The 21,039-nt window shown below is 44.8% G+C and overlaps 1 protein-coding gene across 2 annotated transcripts in view; it reads right to left on the bottom strand.

The window, feature by feature from the left end:
- Window positions 1-832: 832 nt before the first annotated feature.
- ADARB2 (adenosine deaminase RNA specific B2 (inactive)) overlaps window positions 833-21,039 on the bottom strand; it is a 444,652-nt gene continuing 424,445 nt past the window's right edge. For both annotated transcript variants that reach the window (XM_048510870.1, XM_048510871.1), the window contains 4 exons: window positions 13,645-13,826; window positions 10,388-10,566; window positions 7,804-8,562; window positions 833-1,106 (listed from right to left, as the gene is read on the bottom strand). In XM_048510870.1, coding sequence (XP_048366827.1) covers window positions 8,386-8,562; window positions 10,388-10,566; window positions 13,645-13,826 — 538 coding nt within the window. In that variant the 3' untranslated portion in view covers window positions 833-1,106; window positions 7,804-8,385. The remainder of the gene's footprint in view (window positions 1,107-7,803; window positions 8,563-10,387; window positions 10,567-13,644; window positions 13,827-21,039) is intronic.

Here is a 21,039-nt window from a genome sequence, read left to right as displayed (position 1 = left end):
TGTGTTGTAAGAGTTCCTGTTACCTTTTTGATAACTTGAGGGATAATATTGCTTTGCTCATGAGGCATTTATACATATTTCTGCTGGTGAATTTTGCATCTTCAGTAGAGCAGGCTTCTGTGGATCTCTCCTATGAATCTGTGTCTGGTAACCTGAACAGCAGCCTTGGCTGGAGTTAACTCGGCATACAGGAGAAACATAAAGGAGTCCCGTCACGAGGTCTTGGTTTCAGATTCTCAGCTGTGTAGCTTGGGCTAACAAAGAAGTGATCAAATGGGAGATCTTCTCAAGAAGCATTCCACTTCTCCTCTTGCATGTTTTCCTTTTTTGCTTTTTGCGGGGGTGGGGGGGTGGGGGTGGGGGTGGAGCACAGGATGAGGATGTTCACTTCCTTGACGCTTTGCCCCCTCCACACACACACTGGCCATTTTCCCACTTTTAAAAATGACGTCGGTTTCATCCGGCGTGGACCTTTTCAGCGTGGGGATTGTGTTCCCCGGCTTCCCCATTGCCCCGCGCTCTGCGCGGGGTCATCAAAAGGCGCCATTTTCAGCAGCGCCAGAAATGACGCGCGCTGAGGGGGCGCGAGAGCGGCAGAGTCGGGGCGGCTGTGTTGTCGCCGCCCCTGTAGTGGGGAGTGCCGCTGGACCGCGCACTACTTGGCAAGAGTAGCGCGCAGCAAATGGTGAGTGGGGAAAGGCCCAAAGTTTCCTGTACCTTTCAAACATGACGGGCACTTTGCTAGTGTAATAACTCCTGTCAGTTTTGGGGTCAGAATGAAGAAAGGTCGGCAACAGTAAAAAAAAGGGGGGGGGGAACAATTTTCTGGGCATTTTATTCACTTATAACAGAAACATTCACTTATCAGGTATCACTGAAGTGCAATTTACAGAACTTAGCAGCAAATCCACATCTGTAAATTCAGATTTATTTTGTTTGTTTGTACAAATCTTACAAATGTACATCCATTCGTACAGTATTGCCATTCACTCATGCTCATTATGTACATGGTCTTCCCTTCGGAATTCCTGCTGAGTCTTTCTCCCTCGTTTAGGGAATGCAGATTTTGTGCCAGGACTGGGTTCCCATCACAATGCCTCAAGGGACTGAAGGGGAAAAAGAATTTAGGGCTGGACTCAGCTCTCTGAACGCCAAAACAAAATCCGACCCACGGTTTCAATAGGGTTATCAAACGGAGCCCATAACAAGGTTCACAAAATCTGGACTCGTCACTATTTTTATGAGTTGTTTTTTGCTTTCATGACAAGAGATAATCTAGGGCCCCTTCCGCACACGCAAAATAATGCGTTTTCAAACCACTTTCACAACTGTTTGCAAGTGGATTTTGCTATTCCGCACAGCTTCGAAGAGCACTGAAAGCAGTTTGAAAGTGCATTATTCTGCATGTGCGGAATGAGCCTAGGTGAGCTTGTTTGGCTAGCACTCATGAAATCTGCTGTATTTCTAAAACCAGTCAGGTCTTTCCACCATGTTAGGCTGCTTGCCCACAGGTGATCCCAAGCGGGGGAGGGGGAGATGATTATGTTATTACAAATAATCAGTGATATGCCCCAAATAGCCTTCCGATATTTCCTTGTGATATTTTTGGGAGACAAAGTGGCAATTTCAGGGGTTGTACCACAGCTAGTAAAGAACCCGCCCATTTACAGTTATCCTTTCCACATCACTGGATTGGGTATGCGCCCCCCCCAACCCCTCAAAATATCTGGAAATCCACAAACAATTTTTTTTGGCTTTTCTTTCGTTCCAGAGAAGTCTGATTTTTCTTCTTTTTCTCTTAACTTAAAAAAAGAAACTGTGTATATTTATGGTATTAAAAGATAAAATGTTGATATTATACAATACTGTACATATATTTTATGCATTTCTGAGTTTCTAAACTTTTTCTGTGTCGTCTGCTGGCCTTCGTGCGCTGTCTGCAGCTTTTGCAGAACTCCCCCAAATCCCCATTTAGTTTCACATGCCTCCCGGCGATATATCAAAACCGCGATGGGGAAAGTTGAGAGGTGGACGGGGTAACTATAGATTGATGTGCATTGATGCTCCAGCCAGACAATTTCTTCTTCTGGAATATGTTCCTTGTCTTCACCAAACTTCTCTGTTCGGCCCTTGTCGGGCTCAGGGTCCAAGCCATCTTTTATCCATGGCTGCTAAGGAAAGGAATTGGGCCAGAAGCAATCTAAATTTTGCCCAGGGCTGCCGATCACAGAGCTGTCATGTGCTCTGTAGGAGACCCAACCTCACAACATGAGAATCTTTGTACATGGAAAAGAAATCTGGCATTTATGAAGGCTCCCAAGTAGCTGCTTAAAGCATATTTTTCCAGTCATAAAAGTAACTCTGGGAAGAGCTGAATTATACATAAAATGGCAACAACTGAAGCTTTAATATGACCCTGCGAAGTGTTTGGCCCTAGAATCCCTTTGTAAAGCCTGGCCATACATCGAATCAGTTTGCTTCCACCTCAGTCATTTTCTGTGCAGAGACAGCATTGGGAGAATGAGTTATTTCCTTGGAAATGCCTGCCTCCAACTCTGAAAGGGAGTGAATGCTCAGTGTGGCCTTCAGATGGTGATTGGGCCAGAGTCACGCTGTGCAACTTGCACCCAGTAGGCCTCTCCAGCTCAAGGTTGACACCCTGTCCACTCTGCCCCATCAGATTTCTCAGAGAAACATAATCAGAAATATCAATGTGGTCGGGCTGTCCTCAGACTGGACTCAGACTTGAATGCATATATGACTAAATGTTTCCCTGCTTAAAACACATACCTGATGTGTGGAAAGTTGGTATGTTAGGGAGAACAGTTACTGTCTGTCTGTCAGATGCATTATATTTCCATGTAGACAGCAGTGGGATCCAAAAATTTTAGTAACAGGTTCCCATGGTGGTGGGATTCAAACAGTGGCGTAGCACCAATGGGGCGGGGCGGGGCATTCCGGGGGCGGGGCATTAATAATTTCTCTGTTACTGTAAAAAACTCTTACTGTAAAAAAAAAGTTCCTAATTTCCAGCTGGTATCTTTCTGTCCATAATTTAAACTCATTATAGCAAGTCCCATCGTCTACTGCCAACAGAAACAACTACTTCTCCTCTAATTGACTGCCTGTCAAATACTTAATACTTTCAAATACTTAATTTTGTTTCTAGAGATCAAAAGAAGGATACTTTCCTTAAACAAGGAACTTTACCATATTTCTAAAACATGTTTTTAAAACAGCCCAACAGGGAGAATTATCTCCCATTTTCTACCTTCGCTAACCAGCCACATAGGAAACAACAGGACTTTATGATTTTTGGACCTAATGGAATTTCTAACGGAAAAGCGGACCCAATTAGTAACCCCCTCTCGGCACACACAAATAATTAGTAACCCACTCTCGGGAACTGGTGAGAACCTGCTGGATCCCACCTCTGCATGTAGAGATGTTTTAATTTGTCGAGTGGGGAAGCATTTGAAGAGGCAGCAGTTCTGTTTGGATTCTGTAAACCTGCTCTGAGTGATGACTTGGATCTATCCACGGGTTTCAGGCTCATGCATCACATTCTTTCCAACAAGACTTACAGCCCAATTTGGAGGGGGGTGGGTGGACCTACCTGTGCAGTCGGTCCAACCTCGTGCTGGAGAGGGGTGCCCACCCACACCAGCAAAAGGGGCAAATGTGCTAGCAGAGGTCCCAATGTGCAGTTGGCTGGGTGCACCTCAGTCCTGCCACAGCAAAAACCAGATGTCCTGGGTGCAGCGGGGCTGTGCTGGCATCTAAAGCAGATGCCAGCATGCCGGGGGGTGGGGGGGAGGCAAGCCAGGGTGTTCCTGGCAGTGGAGCTGACATTAGTTGGCTCCCACCAAGGGTTTGTAGCCACTTGGACTGAAGCCCCAGCCCCGGACATACACTATCCTTTTGCATGGCGTAAGTCAGTGGTGGCGAACCTTTGGCACTCCAGATGTTATGGACTACAATTCCCATCAGCGAAGCCATGCTGGCAGGGGCTGATGGGAATTGTAGTCCATAACATCTGGAGTTCCAAAGGTTCGCCACCACGGGTGTAAGTCTATTGGCCCCAGTGGAGAGTTTTTTGTAGGTGGTAAGGGGTCTGGGGGTCTGCCTCCATGGTCTGGATTGGGCCAATAAGAGAGCAACCCCAATGAGCTCTACTCAGAAGTAAGTCCTATTTTATTCAGTAGGACTGACTCCCAGGAAAATGTGGCTTGCAACCTAGGATTTCTCTGGATTGTACCCAAAGTCACTATGTTCGGCTACACGCCATGTAGGATTTGAATTTCTAGGGCTGAATACATGCATGGCCTTATGAAAGGTCTTAGAACTGAGGCACATGCAACTAAAAATATGTCACCATCTTCCATTCCTAACTTGTAGAAGCAACTCAGTTATCTAATTTTTTTCTACTCTAAGGAATATTTTTGGTAGTTAATATGGAATGCATTGATCGTTAAAAACGTTTCTATAAGGAGTGGGGGGTTTCAGTTTTTTTAAATCTAATTTAAAAAGTCTAGTTTATCACAATAATTTTTTGTACAAGACACTATAGATACATCTTGTAATTTCATAATCTAAAAAATAAAATTTCTTCAAAATACTGTAGCTATTACTATTGTGGGCATCAATAAAGAAATGTATCCATTGAATATGGCTCTCCAAATCTTATATAAAGAACATCTACCTTTATTAATAAAAAGGAAAGGTTTAACGTGTAAATGAAATCTATGGTAAGGGAGAAAGAGCAGGGTGGGAATGAGCTATGTGCTTTTATTTGAAAAGAAACTCAGTTGGACAGATCCAAGGAGAAACACTAGAACAAATTGGTAGCAGCATGTTAGTATATACACATTTCATGGAAACCACAAGGATAAAAAGAAAACAGTAGTTATATACCCGCAAATCCAGTCATTTGAAAATCAATCCAAAATAAAGTAAAATAAAGCTAAAGTTTGGTTTGAGGTCAATTCTGAAATAGCTCAGGTTTTCTATAACTTTCCCCTTTGGGTGCCATATCAAAGTGTCACTTCTTATGGGTCGGATCAGAGGACCGGTTCACACGTTACACAAGTCTCTATGCCTCGCCTGACCAAACAGTGCAGGACTGTTCAATGCCTTACAAAATAGGTCCATATAAATATATCCCAAATAGCCTAAAGATATATTTGCATGGCGAAAGAAGTGTAGGTGTGTTTTTCAGTTGCCGTAATCATGAGAATTACCGCGGCGGCTTTGATGTAACAAAATGATTACGTGTGGGCTGGTTACGCAGGAGGCCCCGATGGCAAGCTGGCAACTGAATGCCATTGTGGCAAACCTCCTTGTACAGACGTACTGGGAGATTGCCACGTGCCTATTGCTTTTGCTCTCGGCTTTCCCCATGGAAAGCAAGAGCGCTTCTGGCGAGTGGCCTGATGCCGCGGCAAGGCAGAGCGGAGGTAAGGTCCCCCATCCATCATTGTTCATGATTATTAGAGTTTCAATTGGTAATGAGAGGAAAGCGGTAGCCATCTCTGGGGCTGAAAACCTCTGGACTTTTTGGGCCATGGAGTCCAGAGAAGGAGTGCTTGGGGAGGGGTGGGGACTTTAGCAGGATATAATGCCATAGGGTCCAAAGCAGTCTCTCTCCCCCCTCCCCCCCCCGGGGAACTGTTTTCTTTAGTCTAGAGCAGGGGTCCCCAAACTACGGCCCGGGGGCCAAATCAGGCCCCCGGAAGACATTTATCCGGCCCGCTGGGCAGAAGCGGATCTCCCCCTTCTCTATCTCCTTTTCCCCAGGTTTACAAACAGCATTAAGCGCGGGCGACTCGCTGCTCATTCCAAGCGGCCGGGGGGGACCGTACCAATGCAGCAAGGGGGGGGAGAGAAAGTGAAAGGCGGCAGAGCTGTTCCTTGTCTCCTCCCTCCCATGCCCGCGTTGGTATTGTCCCCATCGGCGAGCAGCGGTCGCCTCCGGCGTTGAGGGCTGTTTGTAAAACCTGGGGGTCGGGTGCAAAACTCCAAGAGGCGGCCCCTGGAGCTTGGCACCCCACGACCTTCAGGTTTACAAGAAGCAGCCTTCGCCGCTGGCGTACTCGCTGCTCATTCCAAGCGGCCGGAGGGGACCGTACCAATGCGGCAAAGGGGGGAGAGAGAAAGGCGGCGGAGCTTCAGGGCCGGATTGGAAGGGGACCGCGGGGGCGGGGGGCTCGGCCAGGGGCGGGTCGAGGGCGGATGGATGGCGCCCCCCCCGCAGGCGGCACTTGGTCCGGCCCCCGGCTGGGCTCTGGCCATGCGTGAACTGGCCCCCTGTTTAAAAAGTTTGGGGACCCCTGGTCTAGAGCATAGGTGTCAAACTCAGACCCGCCAGGTGTTCATGGACTACGGTTCCCATCAGCCCATGCCAGCAGGGCCAACTGGCCGCCAGCAGGGCCAACTGGCCATGCTAGCAGGGGCTGCTGGGAATTGCAGTCCATGAACATCTGGCGGGCCTGAGTTTGACACCTATGGTCTAGAGATCCAATACAATTCCAGGAGAACTCCAGGCTGCACCTGAAGATTCGCAACTGTAAGACAGATGGCTAGATTGGGGTATTCTTTTTGTGTAATGTGTTGTGCTTCTGGAGTGGGGTATGCAGGCCAGCTTATCTGCTCTCCTTGGTAATTAGAAATGCTGTTCGGTTGTTCACTGTTTGGTTTATAAGACAGTAGAAGGCATAGACCACACACCTTCAAGTATATCTTCACAGCTGCAAGGTCTAATAGACTTTTTGTGCTTTTTTGAAGGTAAGCTGATATTTTGTGTCTGAAAAAGTAATGTGTGAATGGTCCTCAGTAGAATCATTTCACACTTATTTCTGTGATTCTGTGTGCTTTTTTGCCCTTGTGCCACATTGGTTAAGAATCACAATCGCCCCTGCCTGCCCTCGCCCAGATGATGGGCACCTCCACATTTGCTGAATAATGGACTAAATTGTTTAAAAAGTTTGCTGAATTTGCTGAATAATTTGCTGAATTTGTTGAATACATTTTTGCTGAATTTGCTGAATTTGCTGAATACATTTGCTGAATAATTGGACTAAATTGTAGTCCAATGCACTTTACAGCCAAATTTTACTATGTGAAACAACAAAATCCACTTGCATGATTGATAAAGTGGATGAAAAGTGGGTTGAAAGTGCATTATTCAGCATGTGTGAAAATACCGAATGGCAGCTCTGCAGTGCCAGAAACTGGATGATGACCACCCATCAATCCTGCAGCTGTATTGTTCAAATGTTACAGCTATTCAACACATTCCATGCTGCTTTTGACTGTTCACCTGGGCACAAAACAACTTCCGGTCCTGAGCCTCATTCTCATTCTGGAGTAAGGGCAGCAGTTGTGGGGAGCAGTTGGAGGGGCTGCGATTTCAGGGATCAGGTGCGCTGTGGTAGCTAGTGTGCCTGAGCTGCATGGTCTGGCTATGTGTTGTGCTTCTGTTCACCCGGATCCGACGTTGGTCTGCACAGCTTCCAAGAAATGGCCCCAGGACCTCTGTGAGTTGTCTAGACCACAGGTGTCAAACTCGTGGCCCTCCAGATGTTATGGACTACACTTCCCATCATCCCCTGTCAGCATCATGCTGGCAGGGGCTGATGGGAATTGTAGTCCATGAACATCTGGAGAGCTGCAAGTTGCAGACCCCTGGTCTAGACCGTGCAGCTATCGCATGCATGTTTTTGGGAAGGGGGAAATAGCTTCTCTACCCCAAGATACTCACAGACTTGTAATAGAACGGGGATAGTGCAGACACCTGCGGCTTACCTTTTTATTTTTTACATTTCTCCTTCCTGCAGTTCACAGTCCTGATTTTTGCCACCCTCTCCTCTCCACCTGCATATATCAAGGTTTCTTCTTGCGGACCAAAGCAAACTTTGACCTTCTGCCGATTTTTGACATTCTTGCATGTATTTCGCTACTAGGAAAATCTTTCCTCCTTCAATGATAATTATTGCACTAACGATGAAGGGGGAAACGAAACAGTGTGTTTGTCTTTTCTGCCACAAGTAGGACCCGCTATCTCCTGAAATACAGGTGCCACTTGGATAATTACAGAGATCTAGAATGTGCTACAAACAAGGAACGAACAGTGAAGGTCATTTTTGTAACCTGGGCTTGTACATCCTTGAGAAGGGATGGGTACATCGAAGCAGTTTTCCTAAAGTCAAGTTCAGTGCATTAATCAGAACACGCCTTATACTGAATGTATTTCCCAGCCTGGGATTCCCAAGCTGGGAGACTCTTTTGGAGGTAAGTCCTAGACTGCATCCGTTAAGACTCTGGCAGAGCCCCCGTTTTTCTCTCCAGTCCTTGCGATTGGGTCATGAGGCAGAGGGGCTGAACAATTCACACAGTTAGTAGAAATTGATCCTGCTCGGGTGGCTTTTTCACCCAGGTGCCCAGGCCTGCTTTCTGAAATGCTTTATACAGCTGATGCTTAGTGGACTGGTACGTGCGAGACACCAGCTTAGCCTCACTGTATGTGGATGGCAAATCCCCATGGCTTGGTATCCGTGTGCTCAGCTGCGGGGAGGGGAGGGTGGAAGAGGGAGGGGAGAGAGAGAAAATGCAAATGAACAAAGAGGAGAAACAGCTGGTTGTTCAGCAGCCATAATTGGTCCATCTCCATTTCATAAGCTACGAGAAAACGGTTGGTAAACTTGATGCATTTGCTTCTGGTTTGTGGTAACAATTAGGGGTTGGGGAGGAGAAAAACTTGAGTAGATATTGTTTCCGTCATGAAAACCTGCACCCAACACACACACAAAAATATTATTCTGACATCGAGAGGGATTTGGGGAGAACAAAATTAAGTCTGCACACCAGGGGTCAGGGGACTCTGTTTATATGTTTCAACTGGATAGCATCCATTTGGGCGACTTCTTCTCAGCACGCTGAGGGGACAACTTGATACCAGCTAAAACATCCCAAGTCCATCAAAATCAAAGTTTCCTTCACAAGATGCCGAGAGAGGGGGCCAAACTACATGATACATGTGACATGTGTCAACTACATGATACATGTGTCAAATCATGGTTGTGTGACTGCACCTGCAATCAGATGTGCATCAGGGGAAACTCACCTTAAGAAGTGCTTATATAATCAGTACTACAATGGCAGAGAAGGAGGTTCCATTCCCCCTTCCACCTCCTCCATACTGTGAGCTCCCCCACAGTGCTGAGTGAAAAAGTGCTTTCAAAAGCCGGCCTGAACGGAGGCGGGGTGGGGCGGGGCTTGGTGATGTGGGCGGAGCCCGATGTGTGTGACCAAAAAGTGAGCACCCAGAGACATGGGTGACCCCATGTCCCTATAGGCCATATGCCTCTGAGGCAGCCTGAGGGAAAGACTTTTGCGTCTTTGCATCTTCTCCCTCTATGAACACCACCTCAGTTTCTGGGGCTCCATGGTCATAAATATCACAGGCAACGTCAAACACAACAGCTGCACTTGGGTTTGCATGAAGGGAATTCAGCAGTTTAAGATTTCAGACGGACAAACTGATCTTGAAAAAGAGACCACTTGTAGCATTCTTCCTCTCTCCCTTCAAATTTGTTACAAGAGAGACAGAGTGAAACATGCCTAGCATAGGGCAGTAATCGAACATCTGGGATTTGCCCAGTGTGTATAGCTGAGAGGCTGTCTTGGCCAGTGAACGTTCTGAAATAAAAAACCTAGTGTTGCCTGCCAGGAACTGCCTTCTGAGACAAAGACACATGTCTGTAGACCAATAATCACTCCAAGCACATGCGCCCCCCAAGACGAAATAACTTTTTGTTTAGCTGGAGGATTAAATCAATGACCTCTTTCCTGACCTGCCAACGACTAAGTACAACAGAGCCAAGAGTGAGTCTTTGACATTTCTAGAAAGTAATCAAAAGTCTGGGGAACGTTGTACAGTAAGTGAAAGTCCAATCTTGTACTTACAAACCTATGAATTGGCAACTTCTCAGGGGTATGTCTCTCGCTACTGTTTTGTACTACATTCAAAACACACGTGGACTGTATCGAATGAGAAAGGTACAGATATATATTATCTGCCCCTCATAGGTTGAGAACAGTGGGATATAAAAACCAAATCTTTTTCTCCTTCTTCCTGAACAAATGTTTTCCCACTGAAGGTATGTGCCATCTCCCACTTTAAAATACATAAACAGGTGGGCCAGGTTCTCTTCTTGCATTTATTGAAAACGTGGAACAGACTGAAAACTACACACTTTCCACCTGATACCACCACATGTATTCTGGACAACGATCCATGCTGGAACCTGGTGGTACTAAGCCAAAGATGGCTAGCCACATTGTGCTCTAACGAAGAAGCCCGCGCCTTCTCCAGATCAAGAATCCTTACCTTTCCACAAAGCTTTGCCCAGCGAGTGTAAAATATGTGCTTGCAGAGCCGTGAAGGACTCCCACAGTTCCTTTTGCCTGTTGTAGCATTAATAACCTCGAGGTCTGTGGCACTTGTGATCCAATTCACACTGAAACCAGGCGACTTCCCCGGCTGCCGCATCTCAGCATTGCTCACTCCTGTCAAGGGAGAAAGCGAAAGAACCAAAAAGAATTCAGATTGGAGGTGTGCACGCACCCCTTACGCTGCCCTGGCAAATGTGAAATTGGGCTTTGGTGTGTACAGATCTACTGATTATGTTTCCCATGCTTCCCTACTTCCCTGAATTTCCTCCTTGGCACCATCTTCTGAGCTCACTCAGTCCCCCCTTGCCTGTTTATTTGCATCATTTAGCTGTTTGTTTTTTTATTTGGGGGGGGCAGTCTTTGAAGCATTGAGTATATGAGAAGTAGGGAATGAAACACAAGGCTATGAAGCATTGAAGCACTGATTCAACAAGGAACTAAAAACAAAAAGGGGAAAATCACAAAATGGCGGCCAGGAAGGGGATGAGTATAAAGAAAAGGGGAGATTGAAAATATTTTACAAATGTTTGGGGAGATTTACGCTGAAAGGTCCGTCATCTCATACAGGGCTTATAATCACATTTGTGCCACATTAATAGCAACGTCATCTCTTACCCTGAGATAAGAGATTAGTTTGTATCTTAGGGGGAAAAATCATTTGCAGAAATGTATATAAAACAAGTTTGTGTGCTGAAACCTTGTGTCGTTCTCCCACTTCTGTCTTGAGCATACTAAGGCACCCATCTCTGTCAAGCTATTACCCTTCAGGTGACTAGGTGGCGTTGCAAAATTTGACAGTACACGCCGTGACTGAAGTCTGCCTGGGGTAGAACTTCAGGTTGTTGAAAAAAAAAACACATGACCATGACCAGAGGAAAGCAAAACATCCAGCTGAATTAACAAAGCTTGCATATATGAACATAAAAACTCAGAACTTAAAAAGCAGTTTTACAGGCTATTCCAAGGCACTTGCTATCAGGAGATAATCACCTGTGATGAAAATAGTTAAAAAAGCAATTCAAAGAAGCTAAAATTGAGGCCTCGGTAAATTTGGTGTTTTACAAGCTCTCTTGTTCACTGGAATACAAGGATTTGGAGTGGTTCAAACAATACGAACATGTAACAAAACACAACACTGTGCTACAGCATTAGTAACTTCAGTCATGACTTGGAGCCCATGTACTTGAAGCACAGTCTCTCCCTCCATGTTCCCAGCAAGGTAGGGTTGCCAAATCTTCTTCTTTAGTGGGAAACCTCCTGTCCCAGGCCCCCTTTTCTCCAGTACACCTCAAAAGGGTGGTTTGGAGGATTTGGGGGGGGGGGATTAGGTATTCTGACAATGCCATAGGTATTCACTCAATGCAAACTGAAAATGAAGTGCGAAAAATAAACTGGTCTTGTTCCCGATTGGTGTTCGCATGGTAGCAGGCTGTAGCAGGCTCACTCTGTTTTTTTTTTAAAAAGAACTTCCAATTTTGGCAGTTTTTGAATATCCTGGGATGAGGGAAATATTGCAGGGCAAACCTGCTTTAGGGTCAGGAACCATGCGGAATTCTTGGCTGCACAGGGATATTTTTCTTGCTCAACCCAGGATATTTTGACCGTGCGGAAACGACCAGAGTGGAGCAAAGAAATATACCATATGAGGCATATCGACCTGAGAAAGTACGCCTAGATGTTTCAAGAAAAAAGGGAGAACACGATATAGTTTGAGAATAATGTTTGAGTTGGAGAATAAGGTTTATAAATGTCATATGTGAAATCACCCTTAGTTCATTTTATATATGCACAGTGATGGCACCATCAGTTACTTGACACCTCCTCTTTCCTTCAGTGGACTCCCAAGCCATTCAGTAAAGCTCTTTCATGGTACTTAAATTAGCCCTTTAAGTTGATGTGCTTAAGCAGATAACTGAATGGGAAATAGGTTTAAATTTCTGTTCATAAGTAAACTTTATGATCCGAGTCTCTAGTTGGGTTTTAACACTTATGAAGGTCCTTGGATAAGAGCTGATATACACACAAACGCCAAGTCTAGTGGATAGTGATTGCTTCCAATTATATGGCCTTTTTGGTTAGCCAAAGATATGTTTAACTATGCTTAATGGTGCAAGGCATTTTTAAGACTCAGTAGGACCGAGTCATAGAATAAGCCATTGTAAAGGTCCAATTCACACAGCAACATGTGCGGACCCTTTGTGTAAGCAACACAGCAACTAAGATCGGGCAATATTAACCATGCCCATCTCAGCCAAGCTTTTCTCTCTGTTTACACTGGCAAGGGGCAAAACCTTCCAGGCAGTGGTGGGATCCAAACATTTTAGTAACAGGTTCCCATGGTGGTGGGATTCAAACAGTGGCGTAGCGCCAATGGGGCTGGGCGGAGCATGACGGGGGCGTGGCCAGGCATTCCGGGGGCGGGGCATTAATAATTTCTCAGTTACTGTAAAAAAAAGTTCCTAATTTCCAGCTGGTATCTTTCTGTCCATAATTTAAACTCATTATAGCAAGTCCTATCGTCTACTGCCAACAGAAACAACTACTTCTCCTCTAATTGACTGCCTGTCAAATACTTAATACTTGCAAATACTTAATTTTGTTTCTAGAAATCAAAAGAAGGATACTTTCCTTAAACAAGGAACTTTACCATATTTCTAAAACATGTTTTTAAAACAGCCCAACAGGGAGAATTATCCACATAGCCACATAGGAAACAACAGGACTTTATGATTTTTGGACCTAATGGAATTTCTAACGGAAAAGCGGACCCAATTAGTAACCCCCTCTCGGCACACACAAATAATTAGTAACCTACTCTCGGGAACTGGTGAGAACCTGCTGGATCCCACCTCTGCTTCCAGGTCACGTGTAAACACTTCTACAAATGGTTTGTCTGCAGAATGCTATCTCCATATGATCAGGGCAGAGCTGTCCTTACTGGTAAATATTTCACAATGAATATTCCTGGAGTTCTTCCTAGGGAAGTTCCTCCTTCTGGTCTCCAATCAGAAATGAGGACCAGCAGGTTCCAAGCTAGCGTACACAACGCACTGAGGTCAGCAGAGTGGAAGCAAAACCAGAACTACTTTCAAGTGCGGGAGGGACCTCACAGGGTTCCTTGTCGGGTTCCAGCAGAGTTAGCAGTGGGAAAGCCAACAATTTGTTTCCAAGCGAGTGTGTCTGCGCGCTTACCGCTCAGGAGCAGCTGATTGCGCCGGTACGAAGTTGGCAGCTGACCAACGTCTTCTAGTCTATGGCTCATTACCCGCGAAAGGTGACCAGTGTGTGAGAGGCTTCCCACAATAATGCTATGCAAATACACGGGCTCGATGAAGCAGCTCAGGAGAGCCCCTTGCAACCCGAGGACGTTCCATCTGGAAAAGAACAATAGGAAGTCATTCAGCAAGGCAAAAAAAAAAAAAAAGGCAACTGAATAACTCTGAGGCGGAACAAACAAAATACGTAAGATGAAGAAGTCGCTTGGTTTTCTTTTCCATTTGTATTTTTCTAGCCAGAGGTATTTGGTAACTCGTACTGCAGTGACACTAATTTTTTTTGCAGCACGAAAACAGGAAATTCCTTCAGGAACAGCAAAAGGAAGGTTAGGTCCCAGGTACATGGCTGGTGTGTAAGATTCAGATTGGTGGATCATAAGTGGTACAGGCCTTAGGGCAGCAGCCTCTCTTTTCTGTTTTCAGGAACCAGCATGGTAACACAACATGGTTCTAATCCTAAACTCGAGAAACTCATGGCTTAAAGTTTTGAAAGACTCTGAGAGTTTTAATGACCCAGGGCTATGCTTAATCAACTTCAGCTCTATGGGTACAACAGAGCCATTATGTGAGCTCTGAGACCCCTTCCGCACATGCAGAATAATGCACTTTCAATCCACTTTCAATGCACTTTGCAGTTGTAGTTTACTGTGCGGAATAGCAAAATCCACTTGCAAACAATTGTGAAAGTGGATTGAAAGTGCATTATTCTGCATGTGTGGAAGGAGCCTTAGAGTCCTTGGGCCACTCCCCACTTTTCCTTCTACCACCTTTGCTGCATGCTACTCACTGCGTGTGTCATTTCTGGTGCGCGCCCGGGCTTCCCCATGACCCCATGCTCTGCGCGGGGGCATCAAAAGGCGCCGTTTTGAAGAGCGCCAGGAATGACGCACGCTGAGGGGGCGCCATAGCGGCAGTGTCGGGGCGGGTGCGTTGTCGCCACCCCTGTAGGGGGGAGTGCCGCAGGACCCCGCGCTACTTGGCCCGAGTAGCGCGCAGCAGAAGGTAAGTGGGGAAAGGCCCCTTGATTAGACTGATAGGCATGTGTGCGTACACCACACACTAACATTTTCAGGTAGGTTCTGTTTCTAGTATCTTTCCTGTCTGAGATGAGATCTACACTTACTAGGAGCAGGGTATTTTCTTTTTCAGTTGCATCCTGCATGTTGAATGCTTCCCCCCCATGGGGTTAGATCTCTAAAGACATTCTTACCTTATCTGGTCTTCATGAAATACGAACAAGAGCCGTAATTGTTATTATTATTAGTGGTAGTAGTATTTCCCCTACAGAGAACTGAGAGTTCACATGCCCCGTTCTTGAAAAGTAGTCCACATGAAAGGCTCTATTACAAAACTTGACTTTAGCAGACCTGGTGTCTCATATGAGCCCAAACACAGGTGACATTTCAGCGTGCGACCGAAAAGGTTAGAGAGATTTTGCTATTTACGGCATCATCCAGTGGTTGCTATGCTAAAAAAAAAAATGCATCCAAAGTGCAAATCTCTACCAGCAGGAAGCATTATGTAGCTAATTTCTTACATCATTGTTCTTTTCATTAATTAACATTTCTCAACCTAGTGCAATAATTGCAGAGCCGCTGTGCTGTATGTCTCTTTCCATGATTAATAAGGAGCCATTATACTTCCCTTTCCTGAAGCAGTCAATTAACACAAAATACTTTCCATTAATTACCGAATGTTTAAAACCAGCATGCCGTACCTGGAGAGCAATCTGCTCGCAGAACCTGCGACAAGGATTGCTTTCAGAAGTTCTTTTGAAATTTTTATTCCAGCCCCCCCGTCCCCTCCTTCCCTAAACCACAGGCAATTTAGTTGGCTATATTAATTTGCCTCCGAAGCCAGGGCCCGTGATTGAGAAACATCTTTTAATCTCATGGAAGACAAGGCAGCCATCTGGCTGCTGAGGGTTTCCGAGTGAGCCTGTCCCTCTCTCCCTCTGTAAATGGGGGTCATTAAAGTAATATGTTCATCCTACATAAAACTCAAATGGAAGATAAAAGGTAATATTTATATACAAACAATTTAGTCCCACCGTTTAAACAGTCATTGGTTTTATGAAACATTTGCTTTAGTCTGTCTGATTTGCATCGCTTCGTGGGTGGGTGGGGAAAATATGTACGCATGTGGTGGTCATTTCTGTTAAAAAATACTCACTTTCAAAGGCATGTCATCTGTTTTTTTTTTTTTAAATCAGGAATGGAAACACAGAAAAGTTATGTGACTGTTCAGGCATTTGGGATTGATTTATTAAATAGAGTAAAGCCATTTGAAAGTGCTATTTTCTTTTAAGCAGAAACGTACATGTGACCTCTGCTATCATTGTGACCCCTTTTTTTTAAAAAAGGAAAGTCTTATTTAAGTGAGAAAGAGGCTTTGTACACAAATAAATGACCAATTTTAAATACTGTCAGTGTGTTTTGTTTGTTTGTTTGTTTTAAGAGTGTAAAAGACAAGTCCTGTTGAATCAGGCCACGGGCTCATCCAGCTTAGCAGCCCAGCAAGAGAATGTGAAAGGAACATCCCCATCCTTTTCACCCACCAGTTTTTGCCATCGCTTCTCATTCATCCAAACGGTTTGGTTGGCACCCTCTTGTGGTCATTACTTGCGATGCTCTTAGAGGAAACAGTTCCCAGCATCTGGACATGGCTCCACCTCCAATTCCCAAGCGGAGGGAGGGGAGGGAGGGGGATGGGTGGCATGCAAGGGAAGGGGAGTGAGGGGGGGGGAGTGAGGGGTGGCATGCAAGGGAGGGGAGGGAGGGCGTATTGGTATGGAGGCACATAATCTTCCTCAGTTCAATTTAGCTTCTGAGTCTTGTCCTTAGATCTATCCCCTAAGAATTTAACCTCCTTGAAATGCCACCAGCCATGAACATCACCCATGAAACACCATGGGGCTCTACATGCCCAGGATTGTGATGCAGATTCATCACAGATTCTCCGTAAAGCAGTGATTCTCAACCTTCCTAATGCCGCGGCCCTTTAATACAGTTCCTCATGTTGTGGTGACCCCCAACCCTAACACTTATCCATTTTACAGATGAAGAACACTGATGCAGAGAATCTTAGGTGACCCCTGTGAAAGGGTTGTTCGACCCCCAAAGGGGTCCTGACCCACAGGTTGAGAACCACTGTCCTAAAGGCACTTCATTGATTAGCTTACTCTGCCCTAAAGGCAGTGGTTCTTACGCTTTTAAAAATGGGACCCATTAACTTACTGTATTTTTCAGACCTATTTCTAAACTTCTTGGGATTCACTTGCCACGTCACTTCACACTATTGTCTTTCCACCCAACATAAACCCCAGAAACTCACATCACTTATTCAACACATGACATGTCTTAGTAGTTCTCAACATACAACATTGGCCCTTTCTGCACAATTCATTTAAAACATTTTGAGGCAAGAAATAAAATGGGGTTCCATATTGGTTTTACTCCGAAACGTTTTATTTCCAGCCTCGAAATGTTTTAAATTAATCCCCCTTTAAAACAATTCTCTGGTTGAAATGTTTTGAAACTGTTTTCAGTTGCTGGGTGATCCATTGACTGTTTCCCAGGCTTTTCTGCTTCCTTGAACTTCCCCCTCGGCGCCATCTTCTGAGCTTACTCAGTTCCAGTGTGAGAGCCATCATGGTGCAGTGGTTAAGAGAAGGTGGACTCTAATCTGGAGAACTCGGTTTGATTCCCCGCTCCTCCACCTAAGTCTGTGGTGGCGAACCTTTGGCACTCCAGATGTTATGGACTACAATTCCCATCAGCTCCTGCCAGCATGGCCAATTGGGCATGCTGGCAGGGGCTGATGGGAATTGTAGTCCATAACATCTGGAGTGCCAAAGGTTCGCCACCACTGACCTAAGTGGTAGACTCGTATCTGGTGAACCAGGTTTGTTTCCCCACTCCTACATTCTTCCTGTCTCCTGAACTCACATCCTAAATCATAGTTTAAGATCCACATAGTTTAAGATACCAATCTTGATCCTCTTTGATCTGAGATTGCAAATGCCTTAACAGTCCAGGTGCTCGGGAGCAACAGCCGCAGAAGGCCACTGCTTTCACATCCTGCATGTGAGCTCCCAAAGGCACCTGGTGGGCCACTGCGAGTAGCAGAGAGCTGGACTAGATGGACTTTGGTTTGATCCAGCTGGCTTGTTCCTATGTTCCTATGTTCACAGCTCTAAGGAGTTGCCATAACTGGGTCATCCCTTTTCCCTTCACAATAGCTCAGTGGTTCTCAACCTGGGGGTTGCGGCCCCTTTGGGGGTCGAACGACCCTTTCACAAGGGTCGCCTAAGACCATCAGAAAACGGTCTTTTTATATTTTATAAATACCAATTTTATGGTTGGGGGTCATCACGATGTGAGGAACTGTATTAAAGGGTCGTGGCATTAAGAAGGTTGAGAACCACTGCAATAGCTCATATAAACTAGTCGTCTGAGAGACTGAGACCCCAAACTGAATTGGGACCCAGCATGCTTCAGGCATTTCCCCCCACAGGAAACAATTGGCAGCGACACAATCACAGCTGGGTTGGGGGAACCTGTCTTGTCTCATTTGGTCTGAATGGCTCCGATGCTCGGAACAGCAGAGAATGTCATACAAATCTCTGCACAGGGTTAATTTTTTTAACCCAACTGGTAAAATAATAGTTATTAAGGATCCCATCCTGGGGTACTGTGGGGTTGTGATTACAGCATGTATTAATTCATCTCAAAAGAAGGCTTTTGTCTGAAAACAGTAATTTAATCCCATGGAGGAAAAATGAAAATGGTTTTATGCTGGGGTCACTATTTTCCGTGTTTCACAGTGCGCAGCTCATTCCGCACATGCAGAAACTGACAAGAGATTTTTAATGGTTGGGCAGGAAAACCAAGACATCTCCTCAGCTCCACACAGCAGGCAGGAGGTGACCTGCAGACAACTTCAGGAAAAAAGTCCAAATTTTAGCGATTTAAAAAAAGATGCCTTGAGCTGAAATGAAGCATCCTGAGGATGTCTTGGGGAAAAAGGTGTGTGTTCCTCTCCAAGGCTCATTCCGCACATGCAGAATAATGCACTTTCAAACTGCTTTCAGTGCTCTTTGAAGCTGTGCGTAATAGCAAAATCCACTTGCAAACAGTTGTGAAAGTGGTTTGAAAACACATTATTTTGCATGTGCGGAAGGGGCCTAAGATGGCTTTTTTCTGTCCCCAGGATGTCTTATTTGTGATGTGCAGAATGGGCCATTCTCTCTCTGCACTGCCTTTCCATTTGCCCATGAAACTGAAACCAGACAGCAATATGCCAGATAACTTTCAGACTTGAAGGTTTTCAACAGCTCACGAATGTCAGAAATAATTACGTTTGAATGACTATCTTTAGAAATGAGCATTGCTGTAGTTGGATATGAATCAGCAAACTTCTGAAGGCATATCCCTAATAATTTCTAAAAAAAAAATTCAACAGAAAGTGCCACAAAGTAGCTTTGATTCCATTGCCTTTTCTATAAAAAGCATTTCAAAATTAACATTATTATGCAGCGTAAATGCACTGTAGCAGTCTGGTCTCTCAATATATCAAAGTGACTTGCCTTGGTAAGAAGACATATGATGGATTGTATTACCCCCCACCCTAATTGTGCAAGAGTTTTCAAATGTCCCTTTCAAGGACATGTTTCTTTCTTAGATAACATCATTTTTAATAACTTTGTCATAAAGGTAAAACTGACTTATCGGCACAAGGGTAGCTGGATGCAGTTGAAATATTTGGATTTAAGTTACTTTATTGATACTGGATTCTGTGGGTCTGAATTGGCAAAAATCCAAGTTTTTAGGCTTAAATCACAATGTGGATCAGCCTGTTAGCCATAGATTTTTTTCTTTGAATATTTTCAGCAGTAAAAATCAATAATGGTGAGTCTAAAGATCTCTGTTTTCACTTTTAACCTGGAGAGGTCTGAACAGATGCTTAGGGCTATGTGCAAAGATACCTTTCTCTTCTGTTCACTGCTATCACTGCCATTTTTAAAGCAAGAGTGGAAAAATACTTTGTTCAGTTTTTGGTCTAAGTAATCCCTATATAACTATATGTGATTCCCCATCTGTCAACAACTGAAATGTCAGAGATGAAATGGAAGGAGCTTTAGATGAGCCAGCCTTCCATTCATCTCTGACACACACATCAGTTATGAAACCAGAGCTCAGCCATGTATTTGCTGAAGTGCTGGTTCAGACACTGGAAATATCGGGCATTTGCACGAGATATTGTCCTAGATCCATGGTGGCGAACCTTTGGCACTCCAGATGTTATGGACTACAATTCCCATCAGCCCCTGCCAGCATGACCAATTGTAGGGGCTGATGGGAATTGTAGTCCATAACATCTGGAGTGCCAAAGGTTCGCCACCACTGTCCTAGATAGTGGGCGGCCATTTTCTGAAGGTTCACTTCATGGATGCCTTTGTCAACACAGTTGGGGCATCTAGGACATGTCAGTTATAATTTCTCCTCTGCTTCTCTGCCACCTAGGAATGCCTCTAGTATCGTGCTCTTTCCCACACCTTATGAGACAAAATGTTATCAGTTTATTGAAAAATGATTATTGCTCTTGTTCTAGATAGAAGTCCTGATGTTATTAGAAACACTTTGAAAATGAATGCAGAGAGGCAGATACTACCTGAGGAGTTTCAAGTGCATGAAAGTTCATTTTTCTGTTTTATATTTGGATGGCTAAATGTTTTAATGATGTATTTTGTACATCATTGGCTGACCTGCATACATTTCTTTGTGAAAAATTCTGTTCAGTTACTAAGTTTTTGGGTGTGTTGTTGTATTCTCTGGAAGGCTTCTTAGAAAAGAAAGATCTATATGAGTAGATGATTCCAAAATGAATATTGGTCTGTCTCAGGTAGAAGGGCTGGAAAAGATCACAACCTCCCAAAGGAAAGGAAAGAAAAATAGCTGATTTTTATACCTCAAGGAGTCTCAAAACAGCTCACAATGTCCTTCTCTTCCTTTCCCCACAACAGATACCTTGTGAGGTCGGTGGGAGTTCTGAGAGAGTTCTGGGAGAACCTTGACTAGCCCAAGGTCCCCTTGCAGGCCTCTTGTGGAATTGCTGGGAAAGCAAACCCGGTTCACCAGATTAGAGTCTGCAGTTTATGGCCCCTTCCGCACACGCAAAATAATATGTTTTCAAACCACTTTCACAACTGTTTGCAAGTGGATTTTGCTATTCCGCACAGCTTCAAAGAGCACTGAAAGCAGTTTGAAAGTGCAGTATTCTGCATGTGCAGAATGAGCCTATGTGGAGGTGT

The sequence above is a fragment of the Sphaerodactylus townsendi genome, linkage group LG11, assembly GCF_021028975.2.
Source record: "Sphaerodactylus townsendi isolate TG3544 linkage group LG11, MPM_Stown_v2.3, whole genome shotgun sequence".
Lineage (NCBI taxonomy): Eukaryota > Metazoa > Chordata > Lepidosauria > Squamata > Sphaerodactylidae > Sphaerodactylus > Sphaerodactylus townsendi.
The sequence above is the reverse complement of the archived record's forward strand: the minus strand, read 5'-3'. Positions and strand labels throughout refer to the sequence as shown.